The sequence below is a fragment of the Nannobrachium achirus genome (assembly GCF_963921795.1).
Source record: "Nannobrachium achirus genome assembly, chromosome: 5".
Lineage (NCBI taxonomy): Eukaryota > Metazoa > Chordata > Actinopteri > Myctophiformes > Myctophidae > Nannobrachium > Nannobrachium achirus.
Window position 1 is genome coordinate 6,148,302 of NC_137814.1, and position 21,902 is coordinate 6,170,203.

At 43.8% G+C, this 21,902-nt stretch overlaps 1 protein-coding gene across 1 annotated transcript; it reads left to right on the forward strand.

Moving 5' to 3' along the window:
• Positions 1 to 6,110: 6,110 nt before the first annotated feature.
• On the forward strand, positions 6,111 to 6,422 carry LOC308285467 (cortexin-1-like; the record flags this gene model as incomplete). Its single annotated transcript, XM_080726237.1, has 1 exon — positions 6,111 to 6,422. The coding sequence occupies one exon, from the start codon at positions 6,111 to 6,113 to the stop codon at positions 6,420 to 6,422; it is 312 nt and encodes a 103-aa protein (XP_080582363.1).
• Positions 6,423 to 21,902: the final 15,480 nt, after the last annotated feature.

The window sequence follows — 21,902 nt, forward strand, 5'->3', positions numbered from 1 at the left end:
TGGTCTGTTTTTGGCAATAGTATATCATTTATTTATGATTATTGCCGGTGGCTGTTGTCAGACATATCTTTGTATATTTCAGCTGTTTGTCATATCTGTCCTGTGCAATTTCCGTTTGCAATGCCTAAAAAGGCAAAACAGATGATTTATGTATTTTGTTATTTATTCAAAATCACATTTATAATGCTGAAGGGACCGCTTGTAGACAAGAGACCATGTTGCCAGTGGTGGAAAAATTACTACTTTTTTTTTTTTTTTTTTTACTTAGGCAAAATTATCAATACTGTAATTTAGAAATACTCTGTTTTCAAGTAAAAGTTTTCAAATGTATAAAATGTATGAAAAATTGAATTTTCAAATGGCCGAGATGTACATATAGGACTGAAGTGGTTGATAGATGTTTTAGATACTAGTAAAAATCTACACAGTAATACGTAACTAAAGTTTTATATGTGTAGTGGAGTAAAAGCACAATATTTGCCTCTGAGTACTGAAAATTGCAAATACTCCAGTAAAGCAAAAAAGAAATAACTCAAAATTGTACTTAAGTACTGTACTTGAGCGAATGTTCTAGTTACTATACAACGCTGTGTGTTCCTAAGATCCATGGATGTGTGGAGTACTTCTCAAATATTTTCACATGAAAGACCCCCAAATTGGTTTGATTGATTGATTGATTGATTGATTGATTGATTGATTGATTGATTGATTGATTAATTGATTGATTGATTGAAGACTTTATTAGAAGTTTTCATAGGAAAAGGTAACTGGTACAAGGTCTATTAAAAGAATACACCCCAAAAAAAACAAAAAACAATTGAGGTCCTTTTTTTAACTTAACATTGAATGACAGATAGAACACAGTATATCGTCACTGTCGGGCAGAAACCTTGTATCTCCAAGTTTCAAATTTGTACGTTTTTTCGTGAAGTAAAGCCCTGCTTCATCAGACAAGGCCGTCGCACAAAAGTAGTGAAAACAGCAGATCTACAAGCACACAGATGTGCTGTTTTCACTAGTTTAGTTCGTTTTTTTTTTTTTTATTATAAAAACAAATGGTTTTGGACATACAAGGTTTCCACCGGTCAACGACGATATGCAGAAGTGTAGTATATATTTACAATAGCAAGGCCAGGGGGAGGTACAGTAAGGTACAGTAAGGATAGGCTTTGTTTTCTTTTACCAGTTTCCAGTAGCAGCCTCCTCTAAGTGGCTTTTCAGTGCCGTTTTAAAGGAAGGTAGGGATTTACACTACTTTAAGGCCTTCGGTTATTTTAGCGGCATAGCAGAACGCATCCCTGGCTAATACGACAAATATGCCTTAATACATTATAATTGTCCTCTAACTACAATGTGAAATTAAAAACACCTTAAATATTTTATTTCTTCTAGAAATAGCTAATCTTTCACTGAATAGGGGAAATGCCCGTCGCAAGTTGATGATGTCATAAATGTCATGTGTGATCTATCCCTATGGAATTTATGGCATGCATGTAAAAGAAACACATCTGAAATATTGATTTGATGTTCATATTAACGATAGGAAGTATTACATTTGTTCATGGTGTTTTTTCCCTTTAAGAAAAAACAGGAGGCGAAAAAAAAAGAATCCACCCTATGCGCGTGGAGTGGACCCCCCTTTCCTACTAGCCTAGTCCACCACTGGTCAGAGTATTCCAGTAGAGTCTAGCAGGTCGCAGGGTTTATTCAGTCAGTGGAACAAACGTCTCTCAGACAGACTGCCGTGTGCATTTAACCCAGGCTTCCATTTGACCCAGTATATAAGCACACAGGAGCCATTTGATAATTGATGCCGGAGGGGGGTCCCGTGGGGGGGAGGGGGGGGTCCCATTAAACCTGGGCCGGGGGTCCTGTGGCTTCGTACAGCAGCTATTAACCCATTAATGACCTGAGGCCGACTCTACCAAATGCAGGGGGGGGGGAGTGGGACTGAGTTACTAGAGTCCAAGGTGGAGGGGCCTTAATTATGTTATACTTTAGCATATTGAAAAATAGCAGATCTACAAGCTCACAGCGTGGCACCGAGTGCCGCGCTGCGAGCTTGTAGATCTGCTATTTTTTGAAAAGTCGTGAAAATGTGTGCAAATCTTTGAATGTATGTATTTTTTTAAGCGAACATTTGCTTATGGGAAACAGGTTTTTCAAAAAACCTTAGAAGGATTTGAAATAATTATTCAAAGACACATTTTCAAGATTTTTCAAAAATAGCAGATCTAAAAGTGCTGCGCTGCGAGTTTGTATATCTGTAATTTCTCAATAGCTGAAGCACAAAATAATGCGTTCCCACTCTAAATGGTTTAAACCCCCTCCCCCTATGAAGAACTTTCATGGGGGGGCCCGCAGTGAATCCTTGTACCCAGGGCCCAGAATTTGGTGTGACGCCCCTGACAAAATGTCTTCTAAATCCTGACAGTTCACTGCCGTGGCTCAGGGGTAGAGAAACCGTCATTAGAACACGGAGGGTTCCCATGCAGTTCAATCCCCCAGAGTTAGTGTGGAAGAGTCCTTGAGAAAGAGGCTGAACCCCTAGTTGCTCCCAGTGAGCAGGTTGGTGCCTTGCATGGTTTCCTCTGCCATCGGTGTATGTGTATGAATGGGTGAATGTAATGGAATGTGTGTGTGAATGGGTGAATGTAATGGAATGTGTGTGTGAATGGGTGAATGTAATGGAATGTGTGTGTGAATGGGTGAATGTAATGAATGTGTGTGTGAATGGGTGAATGTAATGGAATGTGTGTGTGAATGGGTGAATGTAATGGAATGTGTGTGTGAATGGGTGAATGTAATGAATGTGTGTGTGAATGGGTGAATGTAATGAATGTGTGTGTGCATGGGTGAATGTAATGCATGTGTGTGTGAATGGGTGAATGTAATGAATGTGTGTGTGAATGGGTGAATGTAATGGAATGTGTGTGTGAATGGGTGAATGTAATGAATGTGTGTGTGAATGGGTGAATGTAATGGAATGTGTGTGTGAATGGGTGAATGTAATGAATGTGTGTGTGAATGGGTGAATGTAATGGAATGTGTGTGTGAATGGGTGAATGTAATGCACAATCTCTGTAAAGCGCCTTGGATAAAGGCTCTATATAATGCACCATTTACCCTTTGGAGTAGCGGTTCGAGCACCTGTAGGCCCAGTGTAGGTGTGGGTTCAAGTCCACCGACCCCCATCTCAAAATATGTTGTTCCAGGGACCCCCTTCCAGGGACCCCCTAGCCTAGAAGGACCCCCTAGCCTAGAAGGAAAGATTTGAGTTTTAAATGTTAGCTATAAAAATATATAAAAAACACGCACATACCGGTATGTATAATTCAAAGATTCGCACAAATTGTGTGTTCTTTACATAGCCGATCTACAAGCTTGTAACGTGGCAAGAAGTGACGCACTATGAGCTTGTAGATCTGCTACAGACAGAGAGAGAGAGAGAGAGTGAGAGAGACAGACAGACAGAGACAGAGAGAGAGAGAGGGGGGGGGGGGGGGGGAATTGGAGCACACAGTGCTGACTTGGGAGGGTTAGTGCTCTTTGCTCTTTCCGAAGCAATGTTGCCAGATTTCCAGAGAGAGAGAGAGAGAGAGAGAGAGAGAGAGAGAGAGAGAGAGAGAGAGAGAGAGAGAGAGAGAGAGAGAGAGAGAGAAGCAAGCAACCCAGTCTATGACAGTGGTGGATAAAAGCACTGAACTGTGTTGCTTCAGTAAGATAGTATATATGCTCCAATGTGGAGTATTCCAAAAGCAAAAGTACTCATCGACCACGAACAAGTCCTTCACATGAAAATGTTTTAGGAGATTAGGAAGCAAGCCCCAAGAAAATCAACTACACTTTGGAACAAAACAACTACCAATTAGGGCATTAACGAAAAAGTCGACAAGTCGACTCAGTCGATTTCATTACACAAGTCGACTTCCACCAGAGAAAGTCGAAAGTCGAAGTTGGAAAAAAAACGTTCTATTGTGAAAATAGCAGATCTACATGCTTTTTTGCATTTGCAATTGCATGATCTACATGCTCACAACGCCTCGCAACGAGGCGTTGTGAGCATGTAGATCTGCCATTTTCACAATTTCTGCCTTATTTTAGAGGTATTAAAAAGTCCTTACTGTTGAGTGAGAAAACAATGTTTCACATTAAGTTAATCATCTGGGGTCCCCCCAAAATAATTTGGGGGTCGTGTGTGATGTGATGACGTCATCAAACGATACAATCGACTTCAACTCAACTTTTTACTGTCGTTAATGCCCTACTACCAATACAAATAACAAACGACTTCACGCGGGGAAACAATCCCAAAGTGGCTTATAATAAACAAACATGGCAACCACTGCTCCGAGGACCATTAAAGAAGCACTGGAGAGGAGAGAGAGAGAGAGAGAGAGAGAGAGACAGAGACAGAGACAGAGAGAGAGAGAGAGAGAGAGAGAGAGAGAGAGAGAGTGTCTTCCCATCTCAGAGGATTGGGGACATCAGCGCGTGACTTATTTATTGATGTTGTTTATTCATGCTGTGCTCTACCTGGCTGGCAGGGAAGACCAGTCGGTTGTTCCTACACGTGTTTCCTTGTAAAGGCAGAGAGAGAGAGCATGTTCACATGATGAGATGCAACGCTTTGGCTTTTAAACACTTAAACCCAGTCAACCCGAGGCCCATTCTAAAAAGGTCTTCTTCTGTTTTATGAAACACTCACTCTGTATACTGTAGATCAGTGGTGCCAAATGTTTGCCTGTTTTGGCCAAATGTTTGCCATTTTAGCTGAATGTCCCCCTGTTTTCACTGAATGTTTGCCTGTTCTTGCTGAGGGTTAGGCTCAGGGTTAGCGTTAAAGTGTACAAATGGAACCACATGGAAGAGACTCTTTTTTTTCCTGACTGATAAACCCAAAAATGAATTTTCTGTGGTCTGGGGTTAGGCTCAGAAAAGTCCTGCGATTTGCCAGTGGACTTTGATGTTTACCTTTGGTACTTTAAGTAGCCTACATTGTGATGTCAATGCTTTTATACTTTTAATCATTTTGAATTCTGGACTTGCAGTAATTGACGCTTCCAATTAAATAAAACATTTGACTACTTTTTCCACCGGGTTTCTGTGTTTAACTCATTTACTCATGAAACAATTTATGCTCTTTTGTCCCTCCTATAGGACAGAGACGGTTTAAGGTGTGATCCCGATCGACGGATCGAAGACGTGTTTCTCGGAACAGTCGAGGCGGAGCCACAGTCCACACCAGGACGCACGCCCTGCTGACTCAGAACAACCTGACAATCAATCAAACAAACAATCTCATCTCCTCCGTCATACAGGAGACCTCGAGTGCTCGGGTGGAAAGAAACTATAAACGTAAAACACTTTCTATGAAGGACCGCCACCAATCGGTTTAGATTTACCCAACCCCTCGCTTTCTAATTCCAAAACCGAGGCACCCGGGGAGGGGTCAAAAACCACTGGATGACATACTGACTGACTAAAATACTGACGCGTCGACGTCTGCTGTTGTCACTGAGAAAGAACTGCTACTGAACCGTCCAAGCAAGTCAGTTTCGTGATTGGTTTAAAAACACGTGTACACGCAAGTCCCACTCCAACGACACTTTCAGTAGTTCTTTTCCAGGGTTTTCTCCTGAGAAGTCTCGAGGCGAGGTGAGCACAGACTTGGCCTCACAAGTCATACGACTATTCCACTGACTTTTCCACTGACGGTTGAACGCTACATAAGAGACTGCAACTACACCTTGAAAGCTGCCAACAGAAGCCGCCTTCCGCTTGTCACGTCCTTTTTGAATTGCAATTTCTGCCAAGAAGTACCCCAGATATAGTCTACAACAAATTTGATATAGGCCCAGGATTTTCGTTACTGCAAAGACGGAACGGAAGTAGGGTAGACGCCAGGCAGTCGTCTCTTCACGTTCTCAGCGCTTCCGTAGCAAAGCCTGTTCAGCCGAAGCATTTGGAAAATCTACAAAACACAGAGGCTACGCCTGAACGCCCACCAGTAGAACATCTCACCCACTGAACACTTCCCAGAATTCCATTCCCAAAGGGGGAACGCGTCTCATTCCCACGCTCCCGTCTAGCTCGCCAGTTGGACAGGAATGAGTGACACCAACTACTGGGTGGTGGACTATGACTTCTCGTCCCCCGCCCCGCCCGCCCCCCCGGCAGGGGGGGTCCCCAGGGGGGCGTCCGGTGGAGCGGCGGGCGCGGCGCTGCAGTCGCTGTCGCTGCACGGCGAGCAGGGCACGGCGCTGTGCTTCGTGGCGCTGCTCCTCCTCCTCCTGCTCTTCCTGCTGGTGCGCTGCGTGCGCATCCTGCTGGACCCCTACAGCAGCATGCCCGCCTCCTCCTGGACCGACCACAAGGAGCAGGGCCTGGACAGGGGCCAGTTCGACTACGCTATAGTGTGAGTGTAACAGAGGTGATCCCAACCTCCCCACCCGGCTTCGAACCCGGGTCTCCCGCGTGAAAGTCCAATATCTTAACCATTACTCCAAAGGGATATCTCTATGGAACGAGAGCAGATACTAGACTTTTGAGGCTTCAGGCTGGGGCTGCGACTCTCTCCGCCACATGAGCCGCGCCGTGGGTTTGGTTCTCAGACTTTTTTCTGTGTGCATTTCGAGGACCCTCTCTGTGAATCTGGCGGTGTACAAGACCCTCGGGTGAACCCAGATTGGTCCCCCTGGACCCCCACTCTGAGAACAATAATTGGTTTAGCGGAGATGAGATTTGGTCGGCCAGGGACAGAGAGTGGTTTGCAGCGTGGACAGCAGGCAGGGACATGCTGGGCCCCTGATTCAGCCCGGGAAAAAGAGTTGGAGAGGCCCTCATTGCGCTATAGCGCTGCTGCTACTCAAAGATTTGCCATTTCAGATCATGACGAGTGACAAGCCAGTGGGCCAATTACATGAGTTATATTTCGTCGTGGAAACCTTGTATGTCCAAAACCGTTTGTTTTGTATTTATCATTTTAAAAATGATTTAAACTAGTGAAAACAGCCGATCTACAAGCCATGCTTGTAGATCTGCTGTTTTCACTACTTTTGTGCGACGGCCTTGTATGATGAAGCAGGGCTTTGCTTCGAGAAAAAAATTACAAATTTGAAGCTTGGAGACACAAGGTTTCTGCCCGACAGTGACGATTTACTTTGTTGGCCGCCCAGCCCCCAAAATGGAACAAAGGCCGAAATGTTATTTTTTATTTTTTTCCTAATGGCCGGGAATGAACCGGCCGTTCGGGAGTTTTCCCGCTTTTCCCAATGGCCAGCACGTCCCTGACAGCAGGACTTTTTGAGTCAATAGTTTGAGATCAGGGCTTGAATTTGGTCTAAAAAACGTATTGGCAAGAAAGAGGCCAGGTGGAAAAGGCTGAAAGCAGTTGGGGTAGTACGGGTGGGGCACTATAGTGTCCCTGTGGCCGAGCGGCCATGTTTTATACGAGGGAAAACAACACAGCTTTCACACGTACACGTTGTTACATTTAAACGGGACCGCCACATATTCAAAACTTTCTGCGATTCTGCCGATATGATCACAATATAAGCTAATTTGAGACGCTTACAGTTTCTCTCAGGCCAAATCACATGACGTCGAGACAGATTTGTATGGGTCCCTTTGTTTTTTTTGTATTCTACATTTTGTTATTTAATTATTATTATTCAGAATATTTTCAAAAAACATTCCCAAAAAAGCTAAATGTTTGTTTGCTTGTTTGTTTTTAGCTTTTTTCAGTAATTTCAGGTAGAAATCAAAGAAATATTCCATAAATTAGAACAGAAATGTTTAAGAAGTTGTGAAGCTACGCATTGTGAGCTTGTAGATCTGCTGTTGTCAAAACAACGACAAGTCGACTTCATTACACAAGTCGACTCCCACCAGAGAAAGTCGAAAGTCGAAGTTGGAAAAAAAAAAACGTTCTATTGTGAAAATAGACAATCTACATGCTCACAACAGCGTTGTGAGCATATAGATCGGCTATTTTCACAATTTATGCCTCTGACAATTTGGACAATGTTTAATTTGTCATTTTAGAGGTTTTGAAAAGTCCTTAAATTGTCACTTTAGAAATGTGAAGATACCCTCTATACACTTAAACGTTATGTTGGTTTGTTTACAGTTGAGTGAGAAAACAATGTTTCACTTTAAGTTAATCATCTGGGTGATGTGATGACGCCATGAAACGATAAAGTCGACTTCAACTCAACTTTTTACTGAGTCTTGCAAAAATCACAAGTCGTTTGGGAAGCCTATTGGGAACCACAGGTAAAGGTTCCCAGTGTTAGTTTAACTTTGAAGAGTGGCGTGGAGTTAAATTTAAGCTGAGAATCCCTGTGCATGTTATTATGCAACATTCTCGCAATCCATTCGGTGCACACAGGCTGTGTCACTTAGAGGGAGAGACACAGAGACACAGATGCATCTGCAGTGTTTGTGTGTTCGTTCGGCCGTCGTATTCCGTGAGCGTGTTTAATGTGGAGACGAATCCCAGGACCGGATCAGGGGTCAGCGACAGAGCAGAGCGCTCTGGCTGCAGATGCAGGGGACATCCTGATTCAATCACACGGACCCTTAAATGACTTCAGGGATACACATGGCAGGAGTTTATGTACACATGACTAACTATCATCATGATCATCATCATCATCATCGTTATAGATCCAGGGAGACATTTTTAAACCTCTAGCTCACTGGTTTCCGAAAAACACTGGGTCGGGACCCATTTGTGGGTCTGAGTAAATATCCCTTAATTTTGATGAAAACATGCACCTCATGTGCGTCAGCCTGTTGTCTGGGAATGCCCATATATGGACATATTGTGTCAGTCTCTGTTGTTTCAGCGCCCTTAGGGCGTCTTACTGGTATTTACTTTTGTGTGTACACACATGATAAAAAAAGAACTATTTCCAGTGACATGTGTGTCAACTTGAGTACAAAGCAGGTTTGTGGCATTAACTGTCTGCGTATTACACATATACTGTAAATCTGTATACATAGTAGAGTATGTACAGGTATTCAGGTTTCTGCTGTTACCTGCTGAACACCCCCAAAAAAGGATAAGATGTTGTATTCTAGCTGTAATACCCTTTAATATCCTTGACAGATGCTCAGGAAAGCAACCTGTTTCTGAGATGTTATTTCTCAGAGGAAGTGAGTTTTTTTTTTAACGAAGCAAAGCAAAGGGTATTTCATGTCAACAAAACAATCTATCATGTGTTTTTTATAGTGTGTGTGTGTGTGTGTGTGTGTGTGTGTGTGTGTGTGTGTGTGTGTGTGTGTGTGTGTGTGTGTGTGTGTGTGTGTGTGTGCGTGCGTGTGCGTGCGCGTGTGTGTACATCAGGGGTCAGCGCCATGGTGGATTGCGGTGGACATTTTCGTCGAAATTCCATTTCTGCCACGGACAGACAACACAACGAGCGGACAATCACCAGAACCATTAAAGGAGTAGTTCACCCCCAAAATGACTTTTTTTCTATTGATTAGTCACACCATGGAGAGTAGAGTTCAATATTATTTTTTGTTTTTTGTCACATTCCTAAGACAAAGATTTGATTACAGTAAATTTAACCCCATTGATTCCGGATGGGGACCCCTTTTCGAAACGGGTCCCCATCCGGAACGAATGGGGCTAAATTTATTGTTATCACATTTTTGTCTTAGGAATGCGACAAAAAACTAAAAATATTATTGAACTCTACTCTCCATGGCAGAGTAATCAATAGGAAAAATGACAATTTGGGGGTGAACTACTCCTAAGAGCTAGTCCTGAATGACCATAACAGGTCTGTAACTCTGAGAGTGTACAAAAGGGTCCATTTGGTTCCATTTGCACACTCTCAAAGTTATGGTGTCCCTTGCAAATAAAACATTTGAGAACCACTAGTGCTAGTGCTCTCCTAATGTGCCATAGTGTCTACTGTAGTAAATTCTTACATATTCTGAAGAAACCTGGATACTTGACATTCAGTAATTTGCTCTTACGATGATCAAAATAAGAACAGTTATAATGTTTCAAAACGAAATCTAGAGTTTGCCACGGACAAGGCTAAGTCTTGCCGCAGATACATTTTGTCTGTATACGGATACATCGATGACCCCTGTTATACGTATACTGGTGTCCTAAACCCATCTGCCTTTACACCCCTTATACTGTATTCAACAGTGCCTTTAGGAACATATTATAATAACATAACGTTACGCTGTACTGCCCTGCAAAGCCACAGTGCAGGAAATACCCTTTTGGACACACTGACTTACCGTTGTTCCCTATTGAGCTTGGCACATTTCCTGGGGAAAGCTGCCCAGAACACACATGTCTTCTTATTTTTTTCACTCTCAAAAAGCACCTGCAATGTAGTGCAATGTTGCTGTGCACATCATGGAGTGATTACTTCTTGCCTCCTGTGAATTGTTTTATGTTTTATTTTTGTTTATTTTCTGTTTATTTCGTTCCTGAGTGAGGTCAGCAGACAAAGTGACGTGAGTGAGATGAAAGAAATCTGGATGAAATGTGCCAATCTCAACAGGAAACATCGGTATATTTGTGTATCCCAAAGGTCAAATTAGCCTTCGTGATTTTGTCGGATAAGCAATTGCCGTACAAGAACAGATATTGGTGTAACCCATTTGGCTAAACATTTGAAACCAATTGAAACCCTTTAATCCGTTACATTGTTTGCGTTATACTTTGGCTTTGTGGGGCAATGTGTTTTTCTTCTTACTGTTTTTATCTTATTGTTCCTCCTACCCGAGATATGTTTTTTTATTTATTTGTATTTTATTCGTATATTATATAGGCTACACCAGGGGTCTTCAACAGGGGGCCCGGGACCCCTAGGGGGTCCTCAGAGTTACTACAGGGGGTCCTCAAAAACTTCCAATCCCTTTTATATTAACAACTTGAACCCTATAGTGTCCATATTCTGAGAAATGTAGCCAACATTAGCAGATCTACAAGCTCACAACGACTCGTAGCGCGAGGCGTTGTGAGCTTGTAGATCGGCTATTTTCAGGCGAAGAGATTTGATGTAGTTGGGAAAAAGAGCACAGAGTGAATGGTCAAGTTGATTAGGTAGGCCTAATGACAGTTCAAGTGGTTAAATATCTGAAAACACAAATTGACATGAATCCAAAATACACTGATGATTGTGCTGTCGAACAATGAAACTATATGGAATCTAACAGGTCCCTGCTTCATCTCTCTATCAACTAAGGGGTCCTTGGCCTGAAAACATTGAAGACCCCTGGGCTACACTGTTCTGGTTTTATTGTAAATAACCGTGGATCAAAAGCACTTTTGACAGGTAAAAGAAAAAGCTCAAAGTAAAGCCATTGTTTATTATGTCACATGTTTAAGATGTTCTCTGTTTCTACTGTACTATATGAACCTTCCCTGAGATGAGATATTTTCCTAATGGGTTTCCTGATTATGTGAGACGTGCTTTTATAATGAAATAAATCCTCTTTGTCTGTGACAGTTTGTTTCTCTAAGCTGATTACCTTATCATGAACCCTGACGCGTGCACGCGTGCACGCACGCACGCACACACACACACACACACACACGCACGCACGCACACACACACACACGCACGCACACACACACACACACACACACACACACACACAGCAACTCATCCTTCACGGAGGGTTGTTCCTGGGATCGATCAGAGTGAGATTTAAAGCAAAGCAGATCAATGTAATAATCAATATGGGAGCCTGTAAAGAGACACGGACGCTTTAACTCCGGGGTCGCATCGGGCTGGCCCAGGCAGATCACACCCTGCTGATATACAGACAGTATATGTTATATAACCTTCCCTATCAGACTCACCTCACCGCTACTCACCAGTTAAGAGTGGGGTGGCTCAGAGTAGATGACAGAATACAGCAACTTGCAATGGGCCTGGTGTACGAGATACACTACACCACTAAGATACCCATGGACCTGGCAAAATACTTTTGTGAAGGTTAAGGATGTCCATAATTACAACACCAGAGGCAGCGCCACAGATCACGTTCAACCCAGAGTCACCTCAAAGAAAGGGTCAAACTCGTTCTTCTGCTATACCACAAAAATGTGGAACGCCTTACCGAAGGCCTCAAAGGAGTGTGGTAAAACTGGTAAAAACAAACATAGCCCAGCCTCCTGCCTCTTTGTATTTACCTACTGTATGTTCTTATTTTTTAATGTTTTCACTTTTTTTCTGACTATATCTACTGCATAGTACTGTGTTCTATCCGTCTGTCATTCAATGTTATATGAGATACTTCAATGGTTTCCTATGGAAATAAGCTTAGTCTTTTCTAGGAATTGCTGGACTATAAGCCGCACCTGAATATAAGCCACACCAGCTAAATTTAGAGCAAAATACAAATGTTTACATATAAGCCGCACCTGACTATAAGAAGGACAACTCAGACATGCGTCTGAGTTGTCCTTCCTGCTTCCCACTAGAGTGCCCCTGGTGGCCGTTAGCTGTACAAATCTACATATAAATCCTTGTTAAAGACCATTGTAAAACTATGGGGAAATCTATATAAGCCACACCGGTGTATAAGCCGCAGGGTTCAAAACATGGTAAAAAAGCTGCGGCTTATGGTCCGGCAATTACGGTAGCCTATTTGGTTGATTTCTTAGATTACCGTGGTAGTCATTTTGTCACTAGAAAGATTAGCCTCTATAGGATGCAACCCAGGCAGGTAACTGTCACATTGTGCATCCACTTTTGACTGTAAAGTTATCGACCTTGCTGAGCTTAGGATTTGACCCAAAGAGGATGGATTTGGTTTTACCCAAGTCTATAATAGTGTAATAGTGACTTACAGTAAGTAAAACACATAGAATGCAGAGATACAGTACAGTAGTGCCTCAGTAAACTAGGATCACAGTAAACCAAGAACATGGCATCAATCTGAGCAATATCTTACAAATATTATCAAAAAATGTGAGACTAACACAATGACCAGTATACATGGTCGTCAGGCCAGTGTTTCTCAACCTTTTCAGGCCGCGACCCCCCAAATAATCATATTTTAACCCCCCCACCCTGATGAGCACTAGGAGTTGAGGCATTACATTTTGTATAACACAGTTCTATTGTGAAAATAGCAGATCTACATGCTCACAATGCCTTGCGTCGCGAGGCGCTGTGAGCATGTAGATCTGCTATTTTCACAATTTCTGCCTCTATAGATATTTAATTTGTAATTTTAGAGGCATTAAAAAGTCCTTAAATTGTCACTTTAGAAATGTGCAGATACCCTCTATTCACTTAAAACGTTATGTTGGTTTGTTTACTGTTGAGTGAGAAAACAATGTTGCACATTAAGTTAATCATCTGGGGACCCCCCAAAATAAAGTGGGGACCCCCCTGGGGGTCCCAACCCACAGGTTGAGAACCACTAATACAGACTACTGGAGATCAAGTGCTGAGTTGGGTTCTGGTGAGTCTCATCTTGCTAGCTTCCATCACATTGAGAATAGCATGGAATAAATAGAGCTGCTGTTTAATGCAGCTGTTCTCAACCTTTTCAGGCTGAGACCCCTCCAAAATAATGATATTTGAACCAGGGGCCCCTCCATACTCATAAGCACTTGGAATTGTAGGAGTTGTAGAGGCTTTCAATTTAGTTTGACTCAGTTTCACAGATATACATTGTGAAAATAGCAAATTGCCTTTAAATGTGATCCTAGTTTCAGTTTGTGTGAACCATTTTGGTGGTTTGACACAGAACATGTCTTTTTCTTGTCCGCTGATGACATCTTGTGAATATTTTAAGAACTGCAACCATTGATTCACCCCATAGCAACTGGTGCAGTTTAAAGGACCACTTCACCTCTGGGACAACCAGATTTTTCTTTTCTTTTTTAATCTGTGTTTTTAGATATTTTAGTATTTCAGCATGCTACATATGATGCAATAGATGATGCAATATCATGCTACAAAGCATCATATGACCAGTTGTAGCATGCTGAAATACTAAATATCTAAAAACACAAATTGAACACAAAAAAGAATAACTCAGGATTGTGTTGATCGTGTCCCAAACAGCAATAAAATAAGATCTGGTTGTCCCAGAGGTGAAGTGGTCCTTAAGGTACAGAGCAGATTGCTAACACATTTTAATTTGAGCAGATTAAACAAAGCAAAGTCTGCGTTTCTATAAACTATATCCAGCATTATCCAACAGGAAGTTCCGACGAAGCAATTGACCGTGTGGACACTCATTGGTGGACTTACTGCACTTTGCTGTGCATACATTTTTGATGTATTTTTGGATGCTTCAGATGGGAGTACAGTTGATGGCTATGCCCTCATGTTTGACTCCACTACATTTCTAGCAGTGGCGTCAGTTCAGCAAAAGCTAGCGTATGGCAAAGATGGGAGTCCTCATGCACACGCCCACATGGCATGCGCTAAAAAATCAGGTTTTGTATTTTTTTCCCCCGGGTTTCTATGGTTTCTCAGGCTGGATATGGCAGCCTGGAACGGTTGTTCAAGTGCAGCTAAACTTGGCAGTTAGTAAACGTGCCACAATTAACAATAATGCATTGCACCTGTACAGCTGACCTGCAGAACCTGGGAATATACCATTTTGTCAAGATGGGGAGAATACAAGTGTGGAGAATGTAATTAAAGTGACCATTTTGTTAAAGACAGAGAGACATTCATGGATTTATATTTTAACGTAACTTTTATTTTCCCCCCTGGACCCAGGGTATGGCAGAAAATGTCAAGCATGCAGGGACTGTATATAGAGGAGATCCAGTAGAACTAAAAAACAAGTCGTATTATGACTTTATGAATATTATATTGTGAAACTCACGGTTATAGCTTGTATCGCAGCGCAGCTTGTACTAGAATAAATAGATCAACTGTTTTCAGCCACTTTCAACCACTTGTAAAATCAGGCATTACGGCACCATCAGGGCCTGCCTGAATTCACTTGTGTCGACAAATTCAACTGAAGATGTAGTCCACTAAAATCTTATATTTAGTCTTCAAATCTTCATCTTATGACAGGGGTCTTCAACAGGGTGTCAGGGACCCCTAGGGGGTCCTCAGAGTTACTACAGGGGGTCCTCCAAATCTTTGTGTGATAGAAACGTTTTTTATCTTTTTTTTATATCAACCACTTGAACCCTAGCGTCCATAATCCGAGAACTTTAGCCTCGCAACGTGGTTAAATATCTGAAAACACAAGTTGACATGAATCCAAAATATAGGCTACTGAGGATAGTGCTGTCAAACAATGAAACTATATGGAATCTATGAACAGGTTGTGGGGGTCCCTGCTTCATCTCTCTCTCAGCTAAGGGGTCCTTGGCCTGAAAACGTTGAAGACCCCCTGACTTATGATGTTTAGTCAACTAAAACTAAAACATTTCAGATGACTAAAATATGACTAAAACTAAATGAAATGTTATTCAAAAGACTGACTAAAACTGAATGTGAAATCAGCAGAGAGTTCATCACGTAGCACTTTGTTTAGAGTTCATATTGGAAGCCAGCAGATGATTGTGTGTCATGGCAGGGCTGATCCCCCTTTCAACTCCCTCTCATTAGTGAAGCAGTGAATGGGACACATTTAGTGCTTCATTTGTTTCAGAGAATTCAGATGCACAAAGACTCTCTATTCCTCGCACACGTGCGCGCACGAACACACACATATGCATGCACAGACACACACACACACGCATGCATGCACGCACGCAAGCACACAGTTTATATCAAGTTTATATCACAGCTCCACTAATCATCATCAACGTAGATTTAACACTAAACAAGGCGAAAAACTCGTTCTCCTGCTAAACCATCAACATGTGGAACGCCCTTCCACAAGCCTTAAAGGAGAGCAAATTCCTAGCCTCCTTCAAAATTGGTATGAAAAGTCACCTTCAGACAGCTGCTACCCGTGACTTGTAAATAGACTAAGCCCCCATGCTCCCCCCCCCCCCCCCCCCTTTTTCTCTTTTTTTTCTGCCTTTGTATTTGATGTTATGCTTTTGAAACTGATATTATCCTAGATAAAGTATGTTCTATCCGTCTGTCTTTCAATGTTATGGGATACTTAAAGTGTGGTTCCTGTGGAAATAAGCCTCGGCTTTCTAGGATCTCCTTTTAGTTGACCTTGTACCAGTGATTTGTACTGTCATGAAACTGTACTTTCTTCTATTGCAAACTTCTAATACATTATTCAATCAATCAATCAATCAATGCAGGCTTTGGAGAAAGGCAGGGCACTATACTTGGGCAGCAGTGGCTCAGGGGTAGCGTGGCCATTTGGGAGCCCCGGGTTCGATCCTGGGTTAGTGTCAAAATTAGTGTAGAAGAGTCCTTGAGCAAGACTCTGAACCCTTAGTTGCTCCCGATGAGCAGGTTGGTGCCTTGCATGGTTTCCTCTGCCATCAGTGTATGAATGTGTGTGTGAATGGGTGAATGTAATGAATGTGTGTGTGAATGGGTGAATGTAATGAATGTGTGTGTGAATGGGTGAATGTAATGCACAATCTCTGTAAAACGCCTAGGATAAAAGGCGTCATTTACCATTTATACATGCATCATATGTCATTTCACACGCACACGCACACGTACACGTACACGTACACACACACACACACACACACACACACACACACACACACACACACACACACACACACACACACACACACACACACACACACACACACACAGTAGCCTAAACATGTAAAGTGCGCACATGAAGACTTATCAGTGTTATGATCTGTGGTGATGTAAGCAGCCGACTCCATTCCACCGGATTATAAAAGTCCATTTGTGGCAGGATTAAAAACATCAACAGTATATGTTTTTGGGTTAGTGTGTGTGCGTGTGCGTGTGTGTGTGCGTGTGCGTGTGCGCGTGTGCGTGTGTGTGTGTGTGCGTGCGTGCGTGCGTGCGTGCGTGCGTGCGTGCGTGGATCTGATCCTACAGTTACAGTTACTACAACAACTTACATTCACAGTTTTTGACACAAGCGTCGTCTTCAGCCATGGGAACTGTGTTTGCATTCAAGATAAGGACGGAATGCAAAAGGTTCTGTACACACACGCACGCACGCACGCACGCACGCACACACACACACACACACACACACGCATGCACAAACAGTTAAACAAAACCTCTCACTATATTTGACTCTGGCGTCTCTCCCTACAGTACATGGTATAATGGTGGTTCTGTGGGCACACATCGGGTGCAGTGTCTTTGGTTCCATGTCACTGATACAGTAGATACAGACATGGGGGCTGTCGCCACGCGCTACGTCCAACTGGGGGAACTCCTCCCTGTCAGGTGAAAAGAAGCGGCTTGGACTCCTCATGCATTAAAAACATTTTCTCGGAAATGTTAGGCTGCGTTCATGACTTGAGGCATTTTGTTCGAAAAAAAGAAACTGCCTCCTGGTGGCGCTAGAACAGGCCCATGTGAAAAAGGTGGGGCAGAGGTTCTGAATTGGCATCCAGGGAGTGTGTGTGCAGTTTGGCAGCGACCGGGCCAACGGCGCCAGAGAATAGATGGTAACAAATGAATGGATGGACGGACGGATGGACGGACGGACGGACGGACGGACGGACGGACGGACGGACGGACGGACGAAGAGAGACAAAAAGATAATACTCCAATAAAGTAAAAGCACCTCAAACCTGTACTTATGTAACAGTACTTGAGTACATGTACTTAGTTACTTTATACCACTGCTGATTAGTGTCAGGTTTGGATATGTTTAGCTGCAGGCTGTTCTCACACTCCTGCCCCACCCGACCCCCCCCCCCCCCCCCCCCCCCCCCCACACACACACACACTGCTGTGCTCCCTAGTAAATCATCTGCATTTCAATGGATACAATGTGATCTACAAGATCACTTGTTTATAATGGACTGCATTTTTATATCGCTTTTCCAAGTGCTCAAAGCGCTTTACAATGGTTCATTCATTCATGCAGTGGGAGTAGAGTTCTCAATGGGCCTGAACATTATGGCCCGGGCCCTAACTGGGCCCTAACTGGGCCATAACTGGGCCCTAACTGGGTCGATGGCCCATTTAGAAATACATTGTAGGCCCGAAAAAATCAGTCAGGTAGAGTCGGATTCGGTAGCACCCATTCAACCCATCTACGACCAGGGACGTGCAGAGAATGTTAGAGAGGCAGGGGCTGAAATTTCTAAATGGGCCATTTGGTGGAAATATCGAAAATAGCTGACTTCCAAGCTCACAACGTGTTGCGCTGCGGCACGTTAAGAGCTTGGAGTTCGGCTATTTTCCGTGCGTGATACCACACTGAACTACGCATAATCTAGTCAATACTGGAGATGTGGCGTAACGGCATGGATTTCTACACAGAGAGGGCAATTATTTCAACATAAGATGCTGCATTCAAGTTCAGGAGAGTTTGGACAAGGCAATTCTCTTGAACACTGCCTTCAGGTATGGCATGGAAAGGAGGCATTTGCATTTAAGTAAAAACTGCATTCATGGTCTGGAGAGAGGGCACTTTTCACAGACGGATAAAAGGGCAGAGGCTCAAGCCCCCTGTGATGTCTATGTGTGCACGTGCCTGTCTATAACTATGGTGTCCGAGTAGTTAGTTTGGACCTGTTTGAGTCAGTAGTTTGGGTCAGTAGTATGGTTCAGTACAGTAGTTTGGGTCCTGGTTAACCTTGCCTACCAGGCTTTCTGGGGGAAAGCCTGGTGTTCGTTCACAACAGGCCGTTTGGTTTCCGCCCAACGCGGAAACCACTAGAAGAAGGGGCGTCGCTTTGATTTGGTTTCCTCCGTTTGTTTCCCCAATCCCTATTAAAATGCTCAAGTAGCCTAGTGTAGTCTTGCCAGTCGCTATGAGTTGGACTAAAAGATGCACATACCAAACGAATTTTCAAAAGCAAAACTACTCTGCATCAAGGGCTTTATTAGGTAGGCCCTAAAAGTATGTCCTTGAGCGCAGGGGAATTAATTTGGCAGTAGGAGCGAGATCATTTAGCGACCTACAACCGGGTCGCGACGTGGTCGGTAGTTTTCAGCGACCGGGTCGCTAAATCGAGCAACCGGGTCGCTAAATCACCGACCGTGCCGCTAAATCGACCGACCCGGTCGCTAAATCTGCCGACCTGCCTGCAGTTTTAGGTCGGTAGATTTAGCGACCCGGTCGGAAGATTTTGCGCCCCAGTCGGTCGATTTAGCGACCCGGTCGCTCGCTTTAGCGACGCGGTCGGTGATTTAGCGACGCGGTCGGTGATTTAGCGACCCGGTCGGGAGGTTGCGTGGCAGGTTAGCCTAACTGAGGTAACGGTCGGGAGGTTGCGTGGCAGGTTAGCCTAACTGAGGTAAGGTTACTGAGGTTAGGTTTAGGGTTAGGGTTAGGGTTAGGGTTAGTAGGTCGGTGGAAGCGACCACCGGTCGGTGGATTTACCTACCCGGTCGCTGGATTAGCGTCCCAGTCGGTGGAATTAGCGTCCCGGTCGATGGAATTAGCGTCCCAGTCGGTCGATTTAGCGACCCGGTCGCTCGCTTTAGTGCCGCGGTCGGTGATTTAGCGACCCCGTCGCTCCATTTAGCGACCCGGTCGCTCGCTTTAGTGCCGCGGTCGGTGATTTAGCGACCCGGTCGCTCCATTTAGCGACCCGGTCGCTCGATTTTGCGACCCGGTCGCTGAAAACTACCGACCACGTCGCGACCCGGTTGTAGGTCGCTAAATGATCTCGCCCTCTCTCTATTTTGGGTTAAAACTGAATCCGGTTTGATAGTTCCGGCCAAAGTGTTGTCCGTCTAGGACTACAACATGACGTAAAGTGGTTTCCGCTCCCGACCGGATCAAACCCCGAAAAGTGAAGTGATCCCAGACTAGGTCCTGGTAAAAAGGTATCATTTCACTTCCGGGTCTTGTTTGGGAACCTCCAGTGAATGACATGTTGATGTAGCAGATTGTATCTGCTGGCTGCTGTGACGAGGACAGCAACCTCTAGGAATGTTGACACCATGCATGACAATGCTGATTGTTATCCACACACACACACACACACACACACACACACACACACACACACACACGCACACACACACACACACACACACACACACACACACACACACACAGATCAAACAGTTAAAGTGTACCTAAGGTTTGCTCTGCATAGGAACAGTTAAAGCAGCATGACAGCGTGGCTGTACATCATGCACATCAACTCCATGGTGAGCTGTGTTTGCTCACACAACATGCACACGTCACACACTTAAACCCTATGTTCTTCCCTCAGGGTCCTAGAGGTGACTGTTTTCACCCTACACTTAACATGTTGACTCTGAAAAACGCAGATCTACAAGCTCAGAATGCACAGAAAATAGTTGCTCCATTGCTTAGAAATTGATGATTTCTGCAACACGTTGTGAGCATGTAAATCTGCTATTTTTGTAAGATTTCAATTTTTTTGGTCAATTGTCTGATGTAATCCTGTGCGCGCAACACTCACTCTGCCAACCTGGGGAGAGCAACGCGACTGCAGACCTCTACGCATGAGGAGTCCAAGACGCTTCTTTTCACCTGACAGGGGGCAGTTAATTCCCCGGCTGGACGTAGCGCGTGGAAGGAACATGTTATTCCAACCAGTTCCTTTCCCCTCAGTATAGAGACCAAGGTTACTGCATGTTGTGAGTGTATAGGCTACCTACCCTAGGAGACACGGGGAGAACATGCAAACTCCACACAGAAAGGCCCTTTTACAAACCCCACCTAGGGTTGGGGGCACTGATGACGTGAAGGACAGCGGGAATCGAACCCATGACCTTCTAGCTGTAAGGCGCCAGCGCTACCGACTGTGCCACCTTGCCCCCGACCTGAAGTAGCCTAAATGATGATGACAATACTTTTGCACTTTTACTCAAGTACATGTTGAATTCCTGACTGTCACTTGTAACAGAGTATTTCTATATTGCAGCATTTAAGTACCTTTTCCACAAACTGCAGTGTAGTGCCTCAGTGAAACAGCTAAACCAAGAACCATGGCATCAATCTAAGCCAGTGGTTCTCAACCTGTGGGTCGGGACCCAAATTATTTTCGGGGGTAATGTGCAACGTTGTTTTCTCACTCAACTATAAACAAACCCGGAATACGGAGTCCATGTATGGTATCGTGACGCCCCACAAGCCCCACAAGCCCTGAAAACTAAACTCCAAACAGCCCAAAATAAACTAGGGTCCTGCTTAACCTTCCCTATCAGACTCACCTCACCGCTACTCACCAGTTAAGAGTGGGGTGGCTCAGAGTAGATGACAGAGTACAGCAACTTGCAATGGGCCTGGTTTACAAGATACACTGCACCACTATGATACCCAAGTACCTGTCAAAATACTTTATAAACATTAAGGATGTCCATAATTACAACACCAGAGGCAGCGCCACAGTAGCCTGACACTCAGCCTGAATTGACATTTCGTTTCACTTCATTCCAAAAAAATTAAAGGGGTGTGGCTAGCGATTCAGGGTCTGGAACTAGGCTAGCGCCACAGATCACTTTCAACCCAGAGTCAAAACCAACAAAGGGTCAAACTCTTTTTTCTGCTATACCACCAAAATGTGGAAAGCCTTACCGAAGGCCAATAAAGGAGTGTGGATCACTAGCATCCTTTAAAATTGCCCTGAAAAACCACTTACAGGCAGCAGCCGTTCGCAACTGGTAAAAAGAACTAACCTAGCCCAACCCTACCCTCCCCTGCCCCTTCTTTGTATATATATACTTACTTACTTACTGTTTAGACTCTTTTTTTTTTGTTCTCTCATTTTTCTTTTCTTTATATATCTACTGCATAGTACTGTGTTCTATCCGTCTGTCATTCAATGTTATATGAGATACTTAAATGGTTTCCTGTGGAAA